The 19,152-nt window shown below is 40.6% G+C and overlaps 1 protein-coding gene across 1 annotated transcript in view; it reads left to right on the top strand.

The window, feature by feature from the left end:
- The first annotated feature begins 1,236 nt into the window (after window positions 1-1,236).
- The window catches only part of TBC1D30 (TBC1 domain family member 30), an 81,244-nt gene continuing 63,328 nt past the window's right edge, over window positions 1,237-19,152 (top strand). The window contains exons 1-2 of the mRNA XM_045873039.2: window positions 1,237-1,950; window positions 6,565-6,729. Coding sequence (XP_045728995.1) covers window positions 1,404-1,950; window positions 6,565-6,729 — 712 coding nt within the window. The 5' untranslated portion in view covers window positions 1,237-1,403. The remainder of the gene's footprint in view (window positions 1,951-6,564; window positions 6,730-19,152) is intronic.

Raw genomic sequence — 19,152 nt, 5'->3', positions numbered from 1 at the left:
GTATTTATCCATAATGAAAACCAGACACTTTAAGCTTTAAGAGAAGTTCACTTTATTTTTTGTGATGGGCAGTAATTCAGTCTCTCTGTGCCTGAGGTCCCTCATCCGAAAAGTGAGGATAAAATAGCACTTACCTTTGTAATTATGTATGGCGAGGGATGTTAACTAGACTTATCCTGGTGATCATTTGGAAATATACTCAAATATTGAAGTGTTATGTTGTACACCTGAAATTAAAAAAAAAAGATTTTTATTTGTCAGAGAGAGAGAGAGAGAGGGAGAGTGAGCACAAGCAGGGGGAGTGGCAGGCAGAGGGAGAAGCAGGCTCTCCACTGAGGAATGCGCCGGATACTGGACTCGATCCCAGGACCCTGGGATCATGTCCTGAGCCAAGGCAGACCCTTAACCGACTGAGCCACCCAGGCTCCCCTGAAACTCACTTAATGTTATGTCAATTATACCTCAATACAAAAAAAAAAAGTTTTTTTTTTTTTTTTTTACCTGCTTTATAGGGTTAAGAATTAAATAGGATAATTTGTGCAAAGAACGAAGAACAGTTTCTGGCACACAAGGGCTCAAAAACTGAAAATTGTTATTAAATTCACAAAAATACATACAGTGGAGGAGCATCTCAGAGTTCTTCCACTGAGATCTAATGTAAAGATACATCTCTCAGGATATCATGTAAACTTTTAATTTTACTGTCAGAATCAGCCATGTCAATTTATTGGGTTGGTCATCTCATGGACATTTATTAAAACCCTCATTCTCTGTTAGGTCTCATGCCTGGGAATTAGTTGATCTTAATCTAGCACTTTATTTTTCACTGAAGGATAAAACTTCACAGCGTTATTAAATCTCAAGTACATGCCAAGTCTTTGAAAAGGTTACTGTCAGAAACGAAGAGCGCCTTGAAAGGCGCCCGGATCAGGTAGGAAGGTGGGAAGGGCTGGGCACTGTGCCCGGACTATGAGAAGAAGGGAGCTCCTGGCCTCGGCCTATTGAGTGGCATTCAGAACTCTCCCCGGCATGATTTCTAGCTGGTGGCTGAATAGGATGCAGGAGTTTCTGCCCTCTTTTTGACTTAAATCACGTGCTTAAAAGTGACGGTGGCAGCGGCCAGAGCGCCCTCCCCCCTCCGGCTGAAGGCTTCATCCTGATGTGTTCTGGCCACATCCTCCTCCTTGACGCGGATCAGATAGCGCTCCCAGGAGAAGAGGGGCCTCACCTGCCGCAGGTGTCCCAAGGTAGTCCGGAGGCGTGGCCGCACCCCAGCCCGCCCCTCCGCTCCTCCCGGCCGGGAGCTGCGGGGCCGCGGCGCGGGTCCCGGCAGCCGGAGGTCAGCGTCTCGGGGATCTGGGGCCGGCTGGCGAGGCGCCCGGCCAAGGGCACCCCCGGCGCCGATGAGGCCGCGCCTCCTCCCGGAACTGACCCGCGCGGCAGGGCGGGAGGAGCGGCAGGAGCGGGGCTGTCGCCCGCCGCGGGCCATGGAGGGCCTTCTCGCAGGCGGGCTGAGGCGCCCGGAGCCCGGGGCAGGGCCGGAGGACGCGGCGGAGGAAGCGGTGCCGGGAGTGCCCCGAGCCCCGTGCCTGCGAGGGGCGCCCCCGGCGGAGCGGCCTCGGGGCTCCCGGGACTCCTGGGAGGCGGAGGGGGAGCCGGAGTCCGGCGAGCCGCGCGACGGCCGGACGAGCCGCACGGCGTCCCTGGTGAGCGGGCTGCTCACCGAGCTGTACAGCTGCGCGGAGGAGGAGGAGGCGGCGGGCGGGGGCCGCGGGCCCGGGGGTCGCCAACGGCGCCGCGACAGCCTCGACAGCTCCACGGAGGCTTCCGGCTCCGACGTGTTCCTGGGCGGCCGCGGCAGCGCCGGCGACTCGCGCGTGCTGCAGGAGCTGCAGGAGCTGCAGGAGCGGCCGAGCCAGCGGCACCAGATGCAGTACCTGCGGCGGAAAGGTGAGCGCCGCGTCCGGCCGACTCGGGGGCTGCCGGGAACCCGACCCCGCCGCGTCCGCCCGCGCTCCAGCGCTCACCGGGGCGCCCCAGGCCGAGCCGCCGAGCGCTCAGATTGTACGTTTGGGGCGTCTCCCCTGACCCGCCGCTGGTGCCCACAGTGTCCCCAGTTCATGACTAAACTTAGTTCTTATTGCCCCCCACCCCGCCCCCATTCCCTCTCGAGTTGTCCGGAGGAACCTCAGTGGGTGGGGGTGGTAGCGGCGGGTCTGCACTCCTCACCCCGCCTTGTGTTTGCGGAGGCCCGAAGGGAGAGGCAGTCCACCTTCTGACTTCACCAAAACAGCTGTTAGGGCAGGTCTGGAGTTTCTGATACGCGTATCAGAAGTTACCTAGGGGGCGCCGGGAGAAGAGAGGCGACTCGTGCGGCGGCTGATTTTTTTTTTTTTTTTCCTTCCCCTAATCCACCCTTTCCCGGCTACAGTGCTAGGATAGTGTTTTACTAGTGAGGCAGAATAATCCGATAATGCAGTTTCTAAGCAGAGCGGATGAATTCCATTTCTGCCGGCCTGTCTGGTGTCGGGAAGCTCACTAGGTGGACTTTCCCCCCGTCGGTGGAGGATTAGTGGAGGGCCCTACTGTGTTGGCACTGTCGCAGGGTTGACTGCTGGTACCTTCAGTTGGAAAGGTCGATCTGAAAATGGCCTTGCTTTTGGTGGGCAGAGGCTAATTTGGTATTTCTTTTGTTATCAGACTCTGATGCTCACGTCCTAATTGAGATTTCCACCCCGCCCAACTGTTCCTAATAGTTTGCCTTTCAGGCACTAACACAGTTCTTACAGTTGCCCTTTTTATAGGTATATCAAGACTTCAGTTTACAAAATGAAGTGGGATGTGGAAAACAGATGCTAGGTTCTTGAATTAATGTCCTTGTGCTAAATTACCAGGAGAGGGAGGAAGGAGAGGATACTATAGAATGGTCTCCCGACTCCTAATTGTAATCAGTCTAGCTGGTGCCAGCGAGGGGGAAAAACACACACACCAGAGAAGGAATAAATCTGTCTGCTTTCTCAAATCTCTGTAAACAGCTTTCAACTTCCTATTTTGGCTTCCTAGCAAAGGTTTTTTTTTTTTTTTTTTTTTTTCTCCTCCCAGCTGATTGTTACAAATGGCTTCCACCTTCCTCCCCCTGCCTGGGACTTTGCCTGGAATAGTGCCATTTCACTTTATACAGTTATTTGGCTGTTCTCAGAGTGTCTGTTTATGCCAAAAGTTCCGTAGGGCAATAGTTCTTTCAGAATCCAACAAAGTCAATTTTGAGGAATTATGATTTGGCTTTCTGTTTTTGCAAGGCTGTTCACTTTTCATTCCTGAGCAAATTCTGGGGATTGGTAATTTCCTTTTGGAAGAGGAAATTTGGCAAGCTAAATTGTAAGGAAGAGGTAACAGTACAGCTTTGCACGTGGATTTCAAACCAGTGACCACTCTGTTAATTCATAAGACCTCTAAGAGTCTGTTTTTCCCAAGTCTCAGTCTTCTTGTATGGTTAGTTGCCTGCTAACCTTTTCTTTCCTTCAAATGAACCCTATTAGAATGAACAAAAGTGCCATATTCTAATAGTCTTACAGACACCCCTTTATTGATGAAGATCATTAGAATACTAAGAATAAAGAAACAGGTTGGAAGCACCTGAGAACAGCTGCCTGCATAAATAATTTTATAGTTTATTAGATTACTTGATTTTTTTTCAGGGTCAAAAAATGTCCCTGCTAACATAATGCTTAGTAAGAATTTCATATAATGCAGATAACTGGTGTGTTAATTCACTTTGCCCTCTATTAGGAATTTTGCTGTAGCACCTATTTAAAGATATTTAGCATGTGTAGATCCTTCATTTACGTGCGGTGTGAAAATGATTTCTCAGGAAATCTTGGCTCTCTTCTCAGCATTTTCATAAAGGAGGTGGACTTTGAGGTCAGAATGCTGGAGCTGAGAGCCTGCCACTCTTCATTCCTAGTTGTGTGACCTTGGAACGAGCTTTTTAACCTTTCTGTGTCTCATTTTCCTCACTTACAGATGGGGATAATAATAACATCTAACCTGAGAGAGGGCTGTGGTGATAATTATATAAGTTAATGTCTGTAAAATGCTCAACAAATGTTAGATAGTATTTTTATTGTTATCGTATACACCAGAATGCCTTAGAGAGGAGGTTGTCCACTCATTGTCAGTTGATGGTCTCACTTTTGCTCATTTATTTAACACTCATTTAACAGCAAAAGTGGCTGATGTGGTGGGGCATACAAAGATAAAGGAGACCTTATTTCTGTCTTCAGGACAGAAATACATCAGCAGATATTGCTGTAGAAGACATTTTTAAACTCACCTCTGAAGATTTTTCCATATTGCACAATACATATAATTCAGAGAATCACAGAGCTGTAGGTACCTTAACAGTCACTAAAAATGACTCTTTGTTGGAAGAAATCTATAATGTAAATGCAAGATGATGATATTCCTACCCTTTTTCTTTCTGGAAGGAAAGATTTTAGACATTCAAAGAAAGGCTCTCTGCTCTATGGAAGGAATCTAGGAACGAAGAGCCCTCTGATCTCCTCTTGTAACTTGTTTCTATATGTAATTGTCCTTAAAGCACAAATATTATCATTTAATGTAAATGTGCTCTTACTTCCCACTATATACCACCATGTTTAAACTCAAGGTAAGAGAAATAACTGGCCTTTGTTCTCTTCCTCATAATAATCCCTTATTCTTATTTTAGTGTTCTTTATATTGATGTTTATAAAGACTATTCACATTTGTTTCTCAGAATAATCTTGTATGCTAAGCAGAATTTGAGACTCAGTACTACCTTGCCTAAAATCACAAAGATAGTTGCTTGATCCAAAAGGAGTTCTTTTTAAGGTCAAATGCATTTTCCATGATGTGGTCAAATACTACTGCTGTTAAAGGACCCCCCTTGCACTTCTGTTATACAGACCCCTGAAGTTCATTTTCTTTGATCTCTGGAAATTTTTTTTTTTTTTTTTTTTTTTACCTTTGAACACTTCTTTGTTCTCTTCTGGTCCCCGCTAGTTTCTCCAAATCCCCTTAAAAATGAATGGATCCAGAGGCTCCTGGGTAGCTCAGTCGTTAAGCGTCTGCCTTTGGCTCAGGTCGTGATCGCAGGGTCCTGGGATCGGGCTCCATGTCGGGCTCCATGTCCGGCTCCTTGCGCAGCAGGAAGCCTGCTTCTCCCTCTCCCACTCCCCCTGCTTGTGTTCCCTCTCTCGCTGTGTCTCTCTCTGTCAAATAAGTAAATAAAAAAATCTTCAAAAAAAAAAAAATGAATGGATCCAAATCCCACATAGGACATTTAATGAGGGCCTAGCCAATGCCAGGTTGAGTGGAAGCTTCTTGCCTGACTGGCAGGTCACACTAGTGATAATATCAAGTGACAAACAGGGGTGCCTGGATTGCTCAGTTGGTTAAGTGTCTGCCTTTGGCTCAGGTCATGATCCCAGGGTCCTGGGATGGAGCTCCGTGTTGAGCTCCCTGCTGAACAGGGAGCCTGCTTCTCCCTCCCCCTCTGCCCCTACCCCTACTTGTGCTCTGTCTCTCTATCAAATAAATAATAAGTTCTTTAAAAAAAAAGGTGTGACAAACAGAACTCTCAAATTGTAATGATTATTCATATAAAGATTGTCGATAGTTTTGATTCCCAAATCTTTTTTCACTTGTGGAAAAACAGCTGTTGGGAATATTAATTTTATGAATGTAGAATTATCCTTAATTTATCCGTTTAAAGGAAATGTATTTTCTATCATATTTGAAAAATTGCTGAGTTTCTAAAATGAAATATTGTACCTAATAGTCAAGCTATTGGAAGACTGTATATTTAAAACAAAACCAATATTGCTATATTCATCTACATTAGAAAATGTGGTTCTATTATTTACTTTGATCATGTACAAACATGTGAGTGCTTTTAAAAACATTTGTTATCAGCTATTAGGTTTATCATTGATGTGACAGACTCAAAAGGATTCTTTTCTTATAAGCTTACCATCTGAGCACTTTAATGATACAAAATATACATGCCAGTTTTCAACAATGGAAGGTAAATTTGTAACCAGAGCTAAATATGACAAGAGTCTTTGCTTACATGTTGCAAATAGCTTCAGGGATGAAATTTATCTTACAGTATTTGTTTCAGTGACAGGGCAGGAAATGGGTGAGTGACTTATTTGATCAGAATATCTCAGCTGGGTGCGCCTGTGTGGCTGAGTGGGTTAAGTGTCTGCTTTTGGCTCAGGTCATGATCTTGGGGGTCATGGGATCGAGACTCCCTCCTAGGGGAGTGGGGGGAGTTTGCTTCTTCCGCTCCTTCTGCCCCTCCCCCCCACCCCTGCTCCTGCTTTCTCTCTCTCAAATAAATAAATAAAATCTTAAAAAAAATAAAAAGAATATCTCGGCTGAATACATACACGTAATCCTGGGTGAGAACCCAGAATTACCTGGTTTAAATGGATGTTCAGATGTTTATCCTATGATTAGTATTACATTGGAATTTGTATTCCTCTCTGGGTATTTATTTTAATTTTTCTTTACTGGTAGACACGAATGAACTGAAGGCAATCCTTCGAGAGCTGAAGTACAGAATTGGCATTCAGTCGGCAAAGTTACTTCGGCAGCTGAAGCAAAAAGACAGGCTTCTGCACAAAGTACAGAGAAACTGCGATATTGTGACTGCATGCTTGCAGGCTGTGTCCCAGAAGCGAAGTAAGTGCGGGAGTGCGGCTTAGCCCCTTTGCCGCATGCGTCAGGAATGTTAGTGGATCTGAGCCAGTAGTCATGTTTATGACTATATTGCATAGTTTTAAATGGAAGCTTATAAGATTGGAACTAAGAACTATGAACAACTCAGTTTCGTAGTTATTCGGTTGCAATGTATAGTACAAGTCTGATGTTACAAACTTAGTTTTATTATTCTGGATTTGAAGTAGCACTTCATTTTGACAGTGGTTATTTTTACCTGATGCTAAATAATGACTAAAATCCTTATTTTTATAATTACATCAAAGAGACACAACCTAAAAGACATATCTTTGTTCTCTTATGCTGTGTCACTCTAATAAGTGCATTAAAAATTGACTTAAAAGGACACTTTTGTAACAGGATTTTACAACTTGCTTTGAAATCTAAAAAGGACAAAATATTTTAACAAATTAAATCTGTCTCATGGGTCATCCATTCATAGCTAAGAGCTGCGTGGTTTGTTAATTGAGTTAAAAATGTTAAATCCCTGACCCATGTTAAATTCTAGATACAAAAACTTGTGAATTAATTTTTAAATTCTCCATGCAGTAGTTTTATGTTTTATTCTGCTAACATGTCCTTATTTTTGTTTTGTATTCTTTATTAACATGCAGCACGGCAGAACAGTATGTTCAGGTATGGCAAATAGAGGCACCAAGGATGTTTTGATAAAATGCCTGTGACAGCTTTTTAGGTGCATGTGAAAGTTAGTTGCCTTACTTTGTTTCTTTACCCTGTCACATTTTATATATAAAGTGATACCTTTTACAGTTTTTTTTTTTTAATTCCAAGTTAAGATGTGTTTGCTTTCATAAAGCAATTTTCAGGGCTTCATTAGTTTCAGATAATAAAAGGAATGGCTTAAATCCATTCTTCTGTTTATTATTAAAAGTAAATACCATGTTTTCTTCCCCCTGTTTTATTATACCACTTTTTGTTATCCCCAAATTATTATTCTTGCTGTTTACTAAAGAAGGTTTCAAACTAATGTATATTAAACAGAATGTTGCTTAATTATTGTAATGATATAACGGTCCATACAGAAAGCAGGGGTGTCATTGAATAGACTGGTTTTGAATAGGGTTTTCTCTCGAGCCAGGTACTTGTCTGAAATAGCTAGAGAAGGAGGATACAGATGTAGATATACATACACATCTACGTATATTTATGTATGTCTATCTACAAAAAGTTAGCATGTGTTGTAGGTATTTGATATTTTTCCATAGATTCTGATGGATTCCCAAGTGTCTAGTAAAAATGCTGTTATTTTCCCCTTTTATTTTGAAATAACTTGATTTTTCTTTTTTTCAACTGTATTTTCATCTATCCATTATTATCGTTTGTACCAGAAGCACAGAGTGTACCAAAAGCACGAAGTGGTAAATGCATGGAGTTTGGATGTGTGGGGAAGTCTAAGGGGGGATGGAACTAGTGTAAGGGGACAGAGAGGGACGTCTGACTGGCACAGAATCAGGGGTTGATAATTACCAGGGACTCTGATAATCGTTTAGAGTTTGAATTTACTTGACTGATAAAAGGATTGGCATTTGTGTCTTTTTAGAAAAATGTGTTCACAAGCACCTAACTCAATTTGTGAATTTTTGAATGCAGTCTTCCTGTATATTTTAGAGCTTTTCTCTTTAAATCTAGCCACAATTTTGTATTTCAGAGAGTATGGGATTAATGCCTCTTAACCTCGGGAGTTCAATTATCACCTTGGTAATAAGGCTTAACTAAATGGAACAGAATGTTTTTTGTTGAATTAAGAAAGGACAGTGGATCAGATTTATCATTCTCATCATATGATATTATATTATGATGGAGACATTGTTCAAAATTTGACTGAATAGTTATTTCTCCAGAGTTTAGATGTTTTGTGACTAAATGTCTGATTCCTGTAGTTGCACATTTTGCCTCTTTCCTCAAAGTCAACTAACAGATACATTGGATTAGAATTCTAAAGAATTTAGATTTCACTATTTTATACTGAATAACTGAGCTTTCATTTTAGTAGTGATTGGCAGTGATGCATTTAAGAACAACATGCGTGTGGATTTGTTTTTAATACGCAAAAGTCCAGATAACCCCCATTACCCCCTCTATATATGGATCCAGTGCTTATAATTCTTTCCATAAGTGATGTTCCCCCTTCCATTACATGTTATAATATAAAACTGTTTTAATCTTTAATTAAAATGGGTCATTTCTTGTTGATACACCAAAGGGGATATAGTGATTTCATAAGTAAGTGTGGATTATGAACCAAAATGACTAGATTGTTTTTATTTTGAACACGTATGATGTAACTGCCTGGATTTTATAGTTTCCTATACCAAGCCTTATGGTAGAATCCCCTTATTTTAAAACAGGGATGGGGTTAAGAAGAGCAGGATCACTATTTGCCTTCTAGAAATGCAGATTTTCTCCCTATATTTAACTGTCTAAGGATAACCATGGTATAACCAAGTTAATATTAATAATAAAATTAATGATAAGAATGGTAGCAGTGGTCACTGTTTGTTAGGTACATGGAGTTGTGCAGGAAAATTCCACCTCCCGACTTCAAGACAATGAGAAGAATAAGATGAATATTTGGCCAGGAGTTTGATTCTGATGTTAAGATTTCTAAGTGATTTGCTTATCTTATGATTTAACTATTTTTTCCTGAAGACAGAAGGGAGGCCCTTTTAATTATCAGCATTTCCTAATTTTACAATTTTCTGCATTGGTGTAGTAAGTACTTAAGTTATTTATGCTGGTTGAGTTTGTGAAATGGTAGTATAAGTCAAGTGATAAAATTTAGCTGTCAATGGAAAACTGTGGTAAGAGAAAAGGATGGAAAAAATGTGAACATTCATGGAAGTATTGTCTTTATTTTAGCCTTGCCAATAAGTACAGGAATTTTAAACAGCTTACAGCCTCATTTGATTGATGTGTCTACTCTGGAATCTTGAAAATAATGTAATTAAATCTTGCTATCTATCATAAATCTTGTCAAAGAGTCAATGGTCCTTGTTCTTCTTTTCCTATGGTTGTCTTCTCTAAAACAGTACATTGTTCTCTGCTGCAAGAGAAGGAATTTGTGTGGCTCTGAGTTTGGTGGCATTGACATTCAACATTTTCTGCTAAGAAACAATTCTCTGTGTTTTTAAAACAAATTATAAAAGTAAATGCATTAAAAAAAAAAAAAGTAAATGCACTCAACCAGCCATTCCACTCCTAGAGAATTGAACGTATGAATGTTCATAGCAGCATTATTCATAATAGCCCCAAAGTGAAAACAACTCACATGTCTATCAATGGATGAATGGATAAACAAAGGTGGTATATCCATATAATGGAATAGTATTCAGTCATAAACAGGAATGAAGTACTGATTCATGTTACAACATGGATGACCCTTGAACACATTATACTAAGTGAAAGAAGCAAGACACAAAAGTCCATGTATTGTATGCTTCTATTTGGAATGTCCAGAAGAGGTAAATCCATGGAAATAGAAAGTCGATTAGTGGTTGTCAGGGGCTGGGGTAAGGAGAATGAGGACTGATTGCTAATGCTATGGGTTTTTTACTGGGGTGATGAAAATGTTCTGTAATTAGGTAGTAGTGATGGTTATACAATTTTGTGAATATACTAGAAATTGCTACATTATACAGTTTAAAAGGGTGAATTTTATGGTGTGTGAATTATATCTCAATAAAAAGTGTTAAAAAAATAATATACTCCTTATGGAAACTTTGGAAAATACAAAATTATAAAAAGAAGAGGAAAAATCATTTTCTAAAGACAATCTTTTTATAGTTCTATTTATTCAAGTGTTTTTTTTAAAGATTTATTTATTTTATTTTGAGAGAGAAAGAGAGGGAGCATGAGCAGGGGGAAGGGTAGAGGGAGAGGGAGACAAGCAGACTTCCCGCTGAGCAGGGAACCCGATGCCGGGCTTGATTCCAGGACCCTGAGATCATGACCTGAGCCAAAATCAAGAGTTGGGTGCTTTAACCAACTGAGCCACCCAGGTGCCCCTCAAGTCGTTTTTTATACAAAGTTTTTCCAAAGTCAATGTACTAAATAACATTTATGTATCCTGCCCTTTTCATGTAATATCACAAGCTAGTGCCATTGACATAAATTATCCATAAATATAATTTTGAATGATTAATGCACTGCTTTTCAGTCTATCATTTTGTTTTGTTATAACAATGTAATAGTGAAAAATCTTCTTTCAGTCATGAGTACAGAAACACAACTTAAACTGATTTAAGTGAATAAGGAAATTGATTGGCTTATGTAATTAAAACTCCAGGGATGTGGCTTCCGGTGTAATTAAATCAGATACAGCTGCTCAAATAGTATCTTTAAGACTGATTTCATCTCTTAGCTGTGCTTTCCTCTGCACTGAATAACACCAAAATGGCCAATATAGCAGCTCCAATTAAGCGGCCTTACCTGAAAGAATGGACCTCTTTTTCCATAGTTCCAGAAAGTTCCATAATTCACTTTCCTTAACCTAGCTGGGTCACTTGCTCACTAAAAATCAATAAATATTTATGTAAGAAGGTGGTAAAGTGATAGTACTATAGGAAATTAAAAAAAAAAAAAACAGGTAAAGGCAGATTTGGTAGCCAACAATTGGTACTAATGTTGCCAGTCTTTTAAATTTTAACTATTCTAATGAGTGTTTGTTTAGTAACTGTGTGATTTTTATTTTCATTTTGCTGAATACTCATGTAGTTCAGTACCTCTTCATATGTTTATTGGCTGTTTGTCTCTTAAGAAAAGGATTGCCTACTTTTTCTTATAGATCTGCAGGAGTTTTAAAGTGTTCTACATATGAAGTTATTTATTTTAGATAGAGAGGAAGTGCAAGCTGGGGGAGGGGGAGGGGGAGGGGGAGGGGGAGAGGGAGAAAATCTCAAGCAGGCTCCCTGCTGAGTGTGGAGCCCAACACCGGGCTCCACAAGGGGCTCAATCCCATGACCCAGGAGATCATGACCTGAGCCAAGAGTCGGATGCTCAACCGACTGAGCCACCCAGGTGCCCCAAGATCTTTTACCTCTTTGCTTAGGGTTTATTCCTAGGTATCTTATGGTTTTTGGAATATTTACAGTTTTCTATGTAGAGGTCTCACATATCTTTTACTAGATTTATTCTTAGATAGTTGAGGTTTCTTGATGCTATTTTAAATTGGTATGTTTTAAAAAATTCATTTTCTATTTGTTCCTAATACATAGAAATATGGTTGTTCTCTGCATATTGACCTTATATCCAACACTCTTACTTTTTTGTTGTTGATTCTAATTATCTATAAATTCTTTTGTATTTTATATTTTTTGAATTTTTATTTTTTAAATATTTTATTTATTTATTTGAGAGAGAGAGAGAGAGCACAAGCTGGGGGAGGGGCAGAGGGCGAAGGAGAAGCAGACTTCCCGCTGAGCAGGGACCCCAATGCGGGGCTCGATCCCAGGACCCTGGGATCAAGATGAGCTGAAGGCAGACGTTTAACCTACTGAGCCACCCAGGCGCCCCTATTTTATTATTTTTAAAAGATTTTTTTAAGAAAGGGGAGGGGCAGAGGGAGAGAGAGAGACAAAATCTTAAGCAGCCTCCATGCCCAGCACAGAGTCTGATGTGGGGCTCGAACCTGAGCCAAAATCAAGAGTCAGGTGCTTAACTGACTGAACCACCCAGGAGCCCTAAAGATTTTATTTTCTTTTAAGTAATCTTTACACCCAATGTGGGGCTCAAACTTACATCCCTGAGACCAAGAGTCACATGCTCCATTGACTGAGCCAGCCAGGTGCCCCAGTAAATTCTTTTGTATTTTTTAAAGAAGATAACCTTTATCATCTGTGAATACTGTTAGTTTTATGTCAGTTTTCATTACCATTCTTTCATTTCTTGTTCTTGTCTAGTTAGGACAAGGTTAACCTCAAACTGGTTAGACCTTCAGGATAATGTTGAATAGAAGTAGTGATAATGGGGTGAAATTTTTATCTCAGGTACAATCTCAGAGGGAAAGTTTTTTTTGCCCTATCATTTCCCCATTAAGTACAATGCTTACTGAAAGTTTTATGTAGAAATCTTTTATCAAATTAAGGAAATTCTCTTGTTCAATTTGCTAAGACGTTGAACTTTATAGTATATTTTATTGCTGTATTGAGATAATATGTTGACTGTTAAAACAACTTTGCATTCTTGCAAATATCCTGACAGAGTCATGAGATACATGTACATATATATACACATACATATGTATATATGTGTGTATGTATATATTGCTGGATTTGATTTGTTAATATTTTGTTGATGATTATTATGGCTATGTTCATGAGTGACAAGCCTATAATTTTACTTTCTTATATTGCTCTTGTCAGGTTTTTGGAACCTCATAAAAGAAGTTTCAGAATGTGCTCACTTTTTCCATTCTTTGGAAGAGACTGTTTAAGACTGGAATTATTTCTTTCATGTTTGATAGAATTTGCTGGTAAGGAGTGCCTGGGTGGCTCAGTTGGTTAAGCGTCTGCCTTTGACTCAGCTCATGATCTCCGGGTTCTGGGCTCGAGCCCCGTGTTGGGCTCCCTGCTCAGCGGGGAGCCTGCTTCTCTCTCTCCCTCTGCCCCTCCTCCTGCTCTCTCTCAAATAAATAAATAAAATCTCAAAAAAAAAAAAAGAATTTGCTCATAAAATATTTGGGCCTGAAGCTTTGTAGGAAGGTTTTAAATTATGGATTCAATCTAAAAAAATAATTATAGGCTTATTTATATTTTCTATTTCTTCTTGTATCAGCTTTGGTACATTAGATAGAATTTGCCCATTTCACATAACTTTTCACATTTATAGGCAGAAAATTTTAATGACTATTTTTGGGGTTTCTTTGGTGTTTCAAGATATTAAAACAATTTCACTGATTTAAACAGGAATTCGATTACTACTTAAATTATCTTTTATTATAGAATGTATCATCATAAGAAGAGCATTCTAACACATATATGTGTTAGAAATAAATTTAAAAAAATAAAGTCCTATGTAAGTGGATATCTACCTACCAAGACTGAGTAATAATTACTAGCACATTAGAAGCTCCTGAGTGCTCCTCCCTGGTTGAAATTTCCTCTCTTGCTCACATCTGTGTTAATCATTCCCTTACTTTTCTTTATAGCTTTTCTAACTCTTGTATACATTCCTAAACAATGTATAGTTTTGAGAAACTGAGTAGCAAGCCCAAGTCTGGTTGTACAGGGAAAGGGTAATTAATGTTGCCTCTGTTAGATAAAGGCTACCAAAGATAAACCAGTCTCTGGGTCACAGCCTGGTGTTGGGTTCCTCTGAGAATGCACAGGACCCCCTTCTGGGGGAGCCAGGGAGCAAGGTTATAAATGAATCTTGTGGCATCTTTTGCTGAGTGATCAGCTAAGTTGGGGGAGTGGCCTGCTTTTTATTTTTGATTCAAAGCTGACCGTGGCCTTGCTCTTGCTTGTATAAGTAGGTCAAAGCAGAACACTTTTGTGGGCATGGAGGGGAGGAGAGAGTGAGTGCTTCGTCAGCACATTGTGAGATAAACAAGTACAGATGAGAATGTGGACCTACTCTCCTAGCATTCTGTCCTCGAGTTAGAAAGATGGTCCAGTAGCAGGAAGGATCTTGTGTTGACTGCCATCAACACAACCGTCACTTGCTACACTCTGGACTGGTTGTGCTCCGTCTGGTGCACAGCTCTTACCTTGGGATTTCCCTTCCCTCTCTTTGCCTCTCTCCTGTGTTGGATCTTTTGTTCCCTATGTCCTATGTTTTCTTCTTTCCTGATTATTCTTTTTATATCAGTGCCCATATCCCCTTGAGCAAGAGTGCCTGTGAAGTAGAATTTTGGAAATTGTGCAGGAATGAAAATGTCTTTATTAGATCCTCACTTTGACAACTCTGTACTTGCTCTGTTGACTTCTTGCTTCCATTCTTGCTCTGGAGAAGTCTGAAGCCTTTCTGATTCCTCAGAAAGGAAAATCCTTTGGGCGCCTGGGTGGCTCAGTTGGTTAAGCGACTGCCTTCGGCTCAGGTCATGATCCTGGAGTCCTGGGATCGAGTGCCGCATCAGGCTCCCGGCTCGGCGGGGAGCCTGCTTCTCCCTCTGACCCTATCCCCTCTCATGCTGTTTCTCTCTCTCTCTCTGTCAAATAAATAAATAAATAAAATCTTTTAAAAAAAAAAAAGGAAGAAAGAAAGGAAAATCCTTTGTCCTGGATTGTTTTGTTTTGTTCTTCTTCTTTGAAAGCTTGTGGAATCTTCACTTTCTCCTTGGTGTCCTGAAATCATCATGTTCATGATTATGTTGCTTGGTGTGGATCTGTTTTCACCCATTGTGCTGGGCGTAGATAGACTCTTTCAGTCGGGCAACTTACATCCTTCAATTCTGGAAAATTTATGTGAATTATTTCTTTGATGCTTTTCCTCCCTCCTTTTCTTTTTCCTCTTTCTGGAATTCTATTTTTTGGCTGTTGGAACTTCTGGACTAGTTCTGTAATATTCTTTATTTTCTTCTTTTCCATCTCTTTGTTTTTGGTGTTTTTTTGTTTGTTTATTTGTTTGAAAGATTTACTTATTTATTTTTATAGAGCGAGCATGAGTGTGCATGAGCAGGAGGAGTAGAAGGAGAGGGAGAGAAAACCTCAAGCAGACTCTGTGCTGAGTGTGGAGCCTGACATGGGGCTCGATCTCACCACCATGAGATTGTGACCTGAGCAGAAACCAAGAGTCTGACACTTAACTAACTGTGCCACCCACGTGCCCTTTTGTTTTTGGTTTTTGGTTTTTGCTTTACTTTCTTGGAGACTGTCTCAACTTTATTTTCCAATCCTGTTATTGAGACCTCTTTTTTTTTGTGGTTCTTATTTGAATGTTTGTTTTATATACATAGTATCCTATATATATAGAATTCACAGATTCATATATTTTCCTATTGCCTTAAAGATATTAATGATAGAGACTAAAACAGACAAACAGAAAATAACAATTTGGAGGAAAGAGGTTATATAGGAAGGAAAAAAACTTTCAAAACTGTTATTATATTTAGAGTCTTTTCTCAGATACCTAGTAGTCCTTGGCTGTCTGCTTATAATTAAGTGTCAGAGTCTAAAGTAATGACTTGGGCTCTGAGCTGTCCAGTAAGGCTTATTGATTTTGAGCTTCACTGAAGGGTCACCTGGATGGGCCCCGAGGTAAGTATCTTCAGGTCTTTCTTTTGGGACTGCTCAGATTCCTCAGGGAAGAGTGCTGACCTCCTGCTTGGATGGTGAAGGTCTGTGTGGATAAGAGTTTGGGTCTCTGCATTCAGCAGTCAGCATGCAGGTGGTCGCTGAATCCCTTTGTTTTAGGTAAGGTACTCACACTCAGTTGACGCTCCAGCAACTCCCTTCTTTAACCCTCTTTAGAAATGAAACCTTCCAACTCTTGTAGGGATGGGAGAGGAGTAATTGCCCAGCCTCACAAAGTAGAGGAGAGGACCTAGGGAAGCAATTGTTTCTCGACGGCTTTCTCCACGTCTCCTTATTAAGCCTCCTCAAGAGCTGGCTGCCTATCTCTGAGTGTTTTGTGGAATATGTGGTGTATAAAGCGTTGCCCTGTCAATTTGGGATTTTGCTTTGTAGGATCTGCTAAGTCAATTTCTGCCTGTCCATGTGCTTTTTCAGCTTCAAAATTCTGGTGTTGTCTGTTTCTTTTTTCCCTGGTCCTTGTAGGTTACGATAAAAATCCCCGTACTGTGTTTTTAGTGGGGACCAAAATTACATGCAGTTTTTTTTCAGTCTTTCTTCTTAACCCAGATGTGCACATTCCTTTTTTATGAGCTCATTTGTTTTGATAGGTGAAAAGAAATCAGCATTTTTCCCCAGTTTTACTGAGATGTATTTGACATATAAGGAAGTTAGCATTTAAATTAAGATAGATTTGCCTTACTTATATTTGGAACTTTGTGGCATAATTGTGAATGTTGGCACAATTTTGTTAATACTGATAACAGGTTTAGGTATGTTTTAATATATAATTTGCAGCTTGGTCTGCCCTGAAGTAACCTAGTAAGGATTTGACTAGATGAAAGAAACGGGATTGTAATTGCTTACAATATTTTTAGCCACAGTTTCCTCTCATTTTCTTTAAACTCTTTAGTGTCTTGCAGCTAAGGATTATTTTTTTCTGTTTTGTCCTAGTTTGCTTGTTCTTATGCATACTGCAAGTTTGTATAATATTTGAAACAGTAATAGCTTTTGAACCTCCAACTTCTGAGAGATTCTTGTGGCTTTGAAAAAAAAAAGCAGTAGATGTTTCTTGTGAGCCTTTACAAAGGGAACTGGCTTTTATAAAAAAAGTCTGAATCTCAAAGTTGTAATCATTTAGAGCCAGAAGAGAACTTAAACCTGATTTCTACTTACTTCCAACCTTATGGTTGAGCAAGGTGAGGTGTGGGGGAGTTGAGAGCTTTGCTAAAATTCACTCAGCAGGTTGGTGACTCGGGAGTTCCCTGGTTGGTATTCTTGCTGTCAATTATGACAAAAGAAAAATATATATACAGCCAGCAGGGGGAGTTCTCATTCTCTTTTAAGCTTTCTTAAGAGCAGTATTAAATTTATGTTCTCTGTACAGTAGACCTCTCTTATCCATGAGCAGTAGGTTCCAAGACCCCCAGTAGGTGCCTGAAACAGCAGATAGTACTGAACCCTCTATGTACTATATTTTTTACTATACAAACATACCTATGATAAAATTTAATTTATAAATTAGGCACAGTAAGAGATTAACAACAACAATAATAAAACAGAACAATTATAACAATATACTATAGTAAAGGTAATGTGAATATGGTCTCTATCTCTCCCTAAAAATATCTGATTGTGCTGTACACACTCTTCCTGTGATGATATGAAATAATACAAAACCTGTATGATGAGATGAAGTCAGGATATGATACATCAGGAGCATTATTTGCTTCTGGACCATGGTTGACTGTGGGTGATGGAAAGCGAAACCACAGATAAGGGGGAACTTCTGTGTGGTCTGGGCTTGAATCCCACTTCTGCCACTTACTAGATGTGCAATCTCATGCAAGTTTCTTAACACCCCTGTGCTTCAGTTTTCTCATCAATGAACAGGAGATGATGATAATACCTACTTCAGAGGGTTATTATGAGAATTAAGTGAGTTAAAGTATGTAAAATGGTTAGAATAGTGTTGGCTATATTATTTACTATTATGCCCATTATTGTGGGAAGGTTTAGAGACTGCCTTTTCCATCAGCATTTGGATACTCACCTTTTTAAGGCAACTGTGAAGGTTGCTAAAGCTCCTCATATTTAAAAAAACCAATGTGGGGAGGGGGGTGCCTGGGTGGCTCAGTTGGTGATCCTGGAGTCCCAGGACCGAGGCCCCACATTGGCCTCCCTGCTTCTCCCTCTGCCCCTTCCCCCACTTGTGCACATGCGCTCTCTCTTTCTCTCAAATAAATAAAAAATCTTAAAAAAGACCCCAGTGGGATGGGGTTATTAGAGGAGGAGACAGCAAACAGTCATCATTAAGTTTTTTACATTTTTTAGCTTTTTGGGAAAGGAGAGCTTACTCTTCTCCAATAACATGCAAGGGGAGTGTTCCTCTTTTATGTGTTTCGGTTGGTAAGAGGATATGTAAACATGTTTTGGGGACACACATTATATCTGAAAGTAGGCAACTGCCTGTCCGCAATAGGAGCAAAGATGAAAATCACCAAAATCCTCCTTAAAACATCTCAAAGAACTAGGATTAGAAGCATGATAGACATGTGCCATGAGGATGAGCATAGGAGGGGTGGGGAGACATTTCAGGCAGAGATAATGGTGCAGAGACTGTGAGAGCATCAGGTATTTGGGAGACATTTAGTCCTCTAGTGTTACTGGATATAAAATTGGAGGCTGGAGGCCAGTGGCAGAGCTTGAGGCTGGAGTTTACATGGTGTCCCTATAGCACCACTGCTGAGCACAAGAGTGATGTGGTTGGATTTTTATTTCAAGGGTCACTTGGGCATGAGTGAGGAGCCCAGGCCGGAGAGGGTGAGTGGACACGAGGAGTCTCGGGAGGAGGCTGATGCAGTAGAGCAGTAGAATTGGGCCCTGAGAGAAGGAGCCCTGGGAATGGAGAAAAGGCAGTGAGATATTTAGGACCGGGAGGGTGGTATGAGAGGAGGAGGAACCGGTAAGGCGTGGGGGGGGATCTGTAAGTGCCGAGACCCCCGAGGGGCACCACGTGGGGGCTGCTAGGGAGGAGTGTGGAATGGCCAGAGCACAGAAGAGCCCACAGAGGAGAGCCGTGGGGGAGAAGCTGGTGGAGGACAGAGACAGTTTCACGGAGATGCAGTTTTAGCTTCTA

Source organism: Mirounga angustirostris, unplaced genomic scaffold (genome assembly GCF_029215605.1).
Source record: "Mirounga angustirostris isolate CCGP_5_RB_7025 unplaced genomic scaffold, mMirAng1.0.hap1 SCAF_5, whole genome shotgun sequence".
Lineage (NCBI taxonomy): Eukaryota > Metazoa > Chordata > Mammalia > Carnivora > Phocidae > Mirounga > Mirounga angustirostris.
Note: the sequence above shows the minus strand (reverse complement) of the source record. Positions and strands in the feature narration are given on the sequence as shown.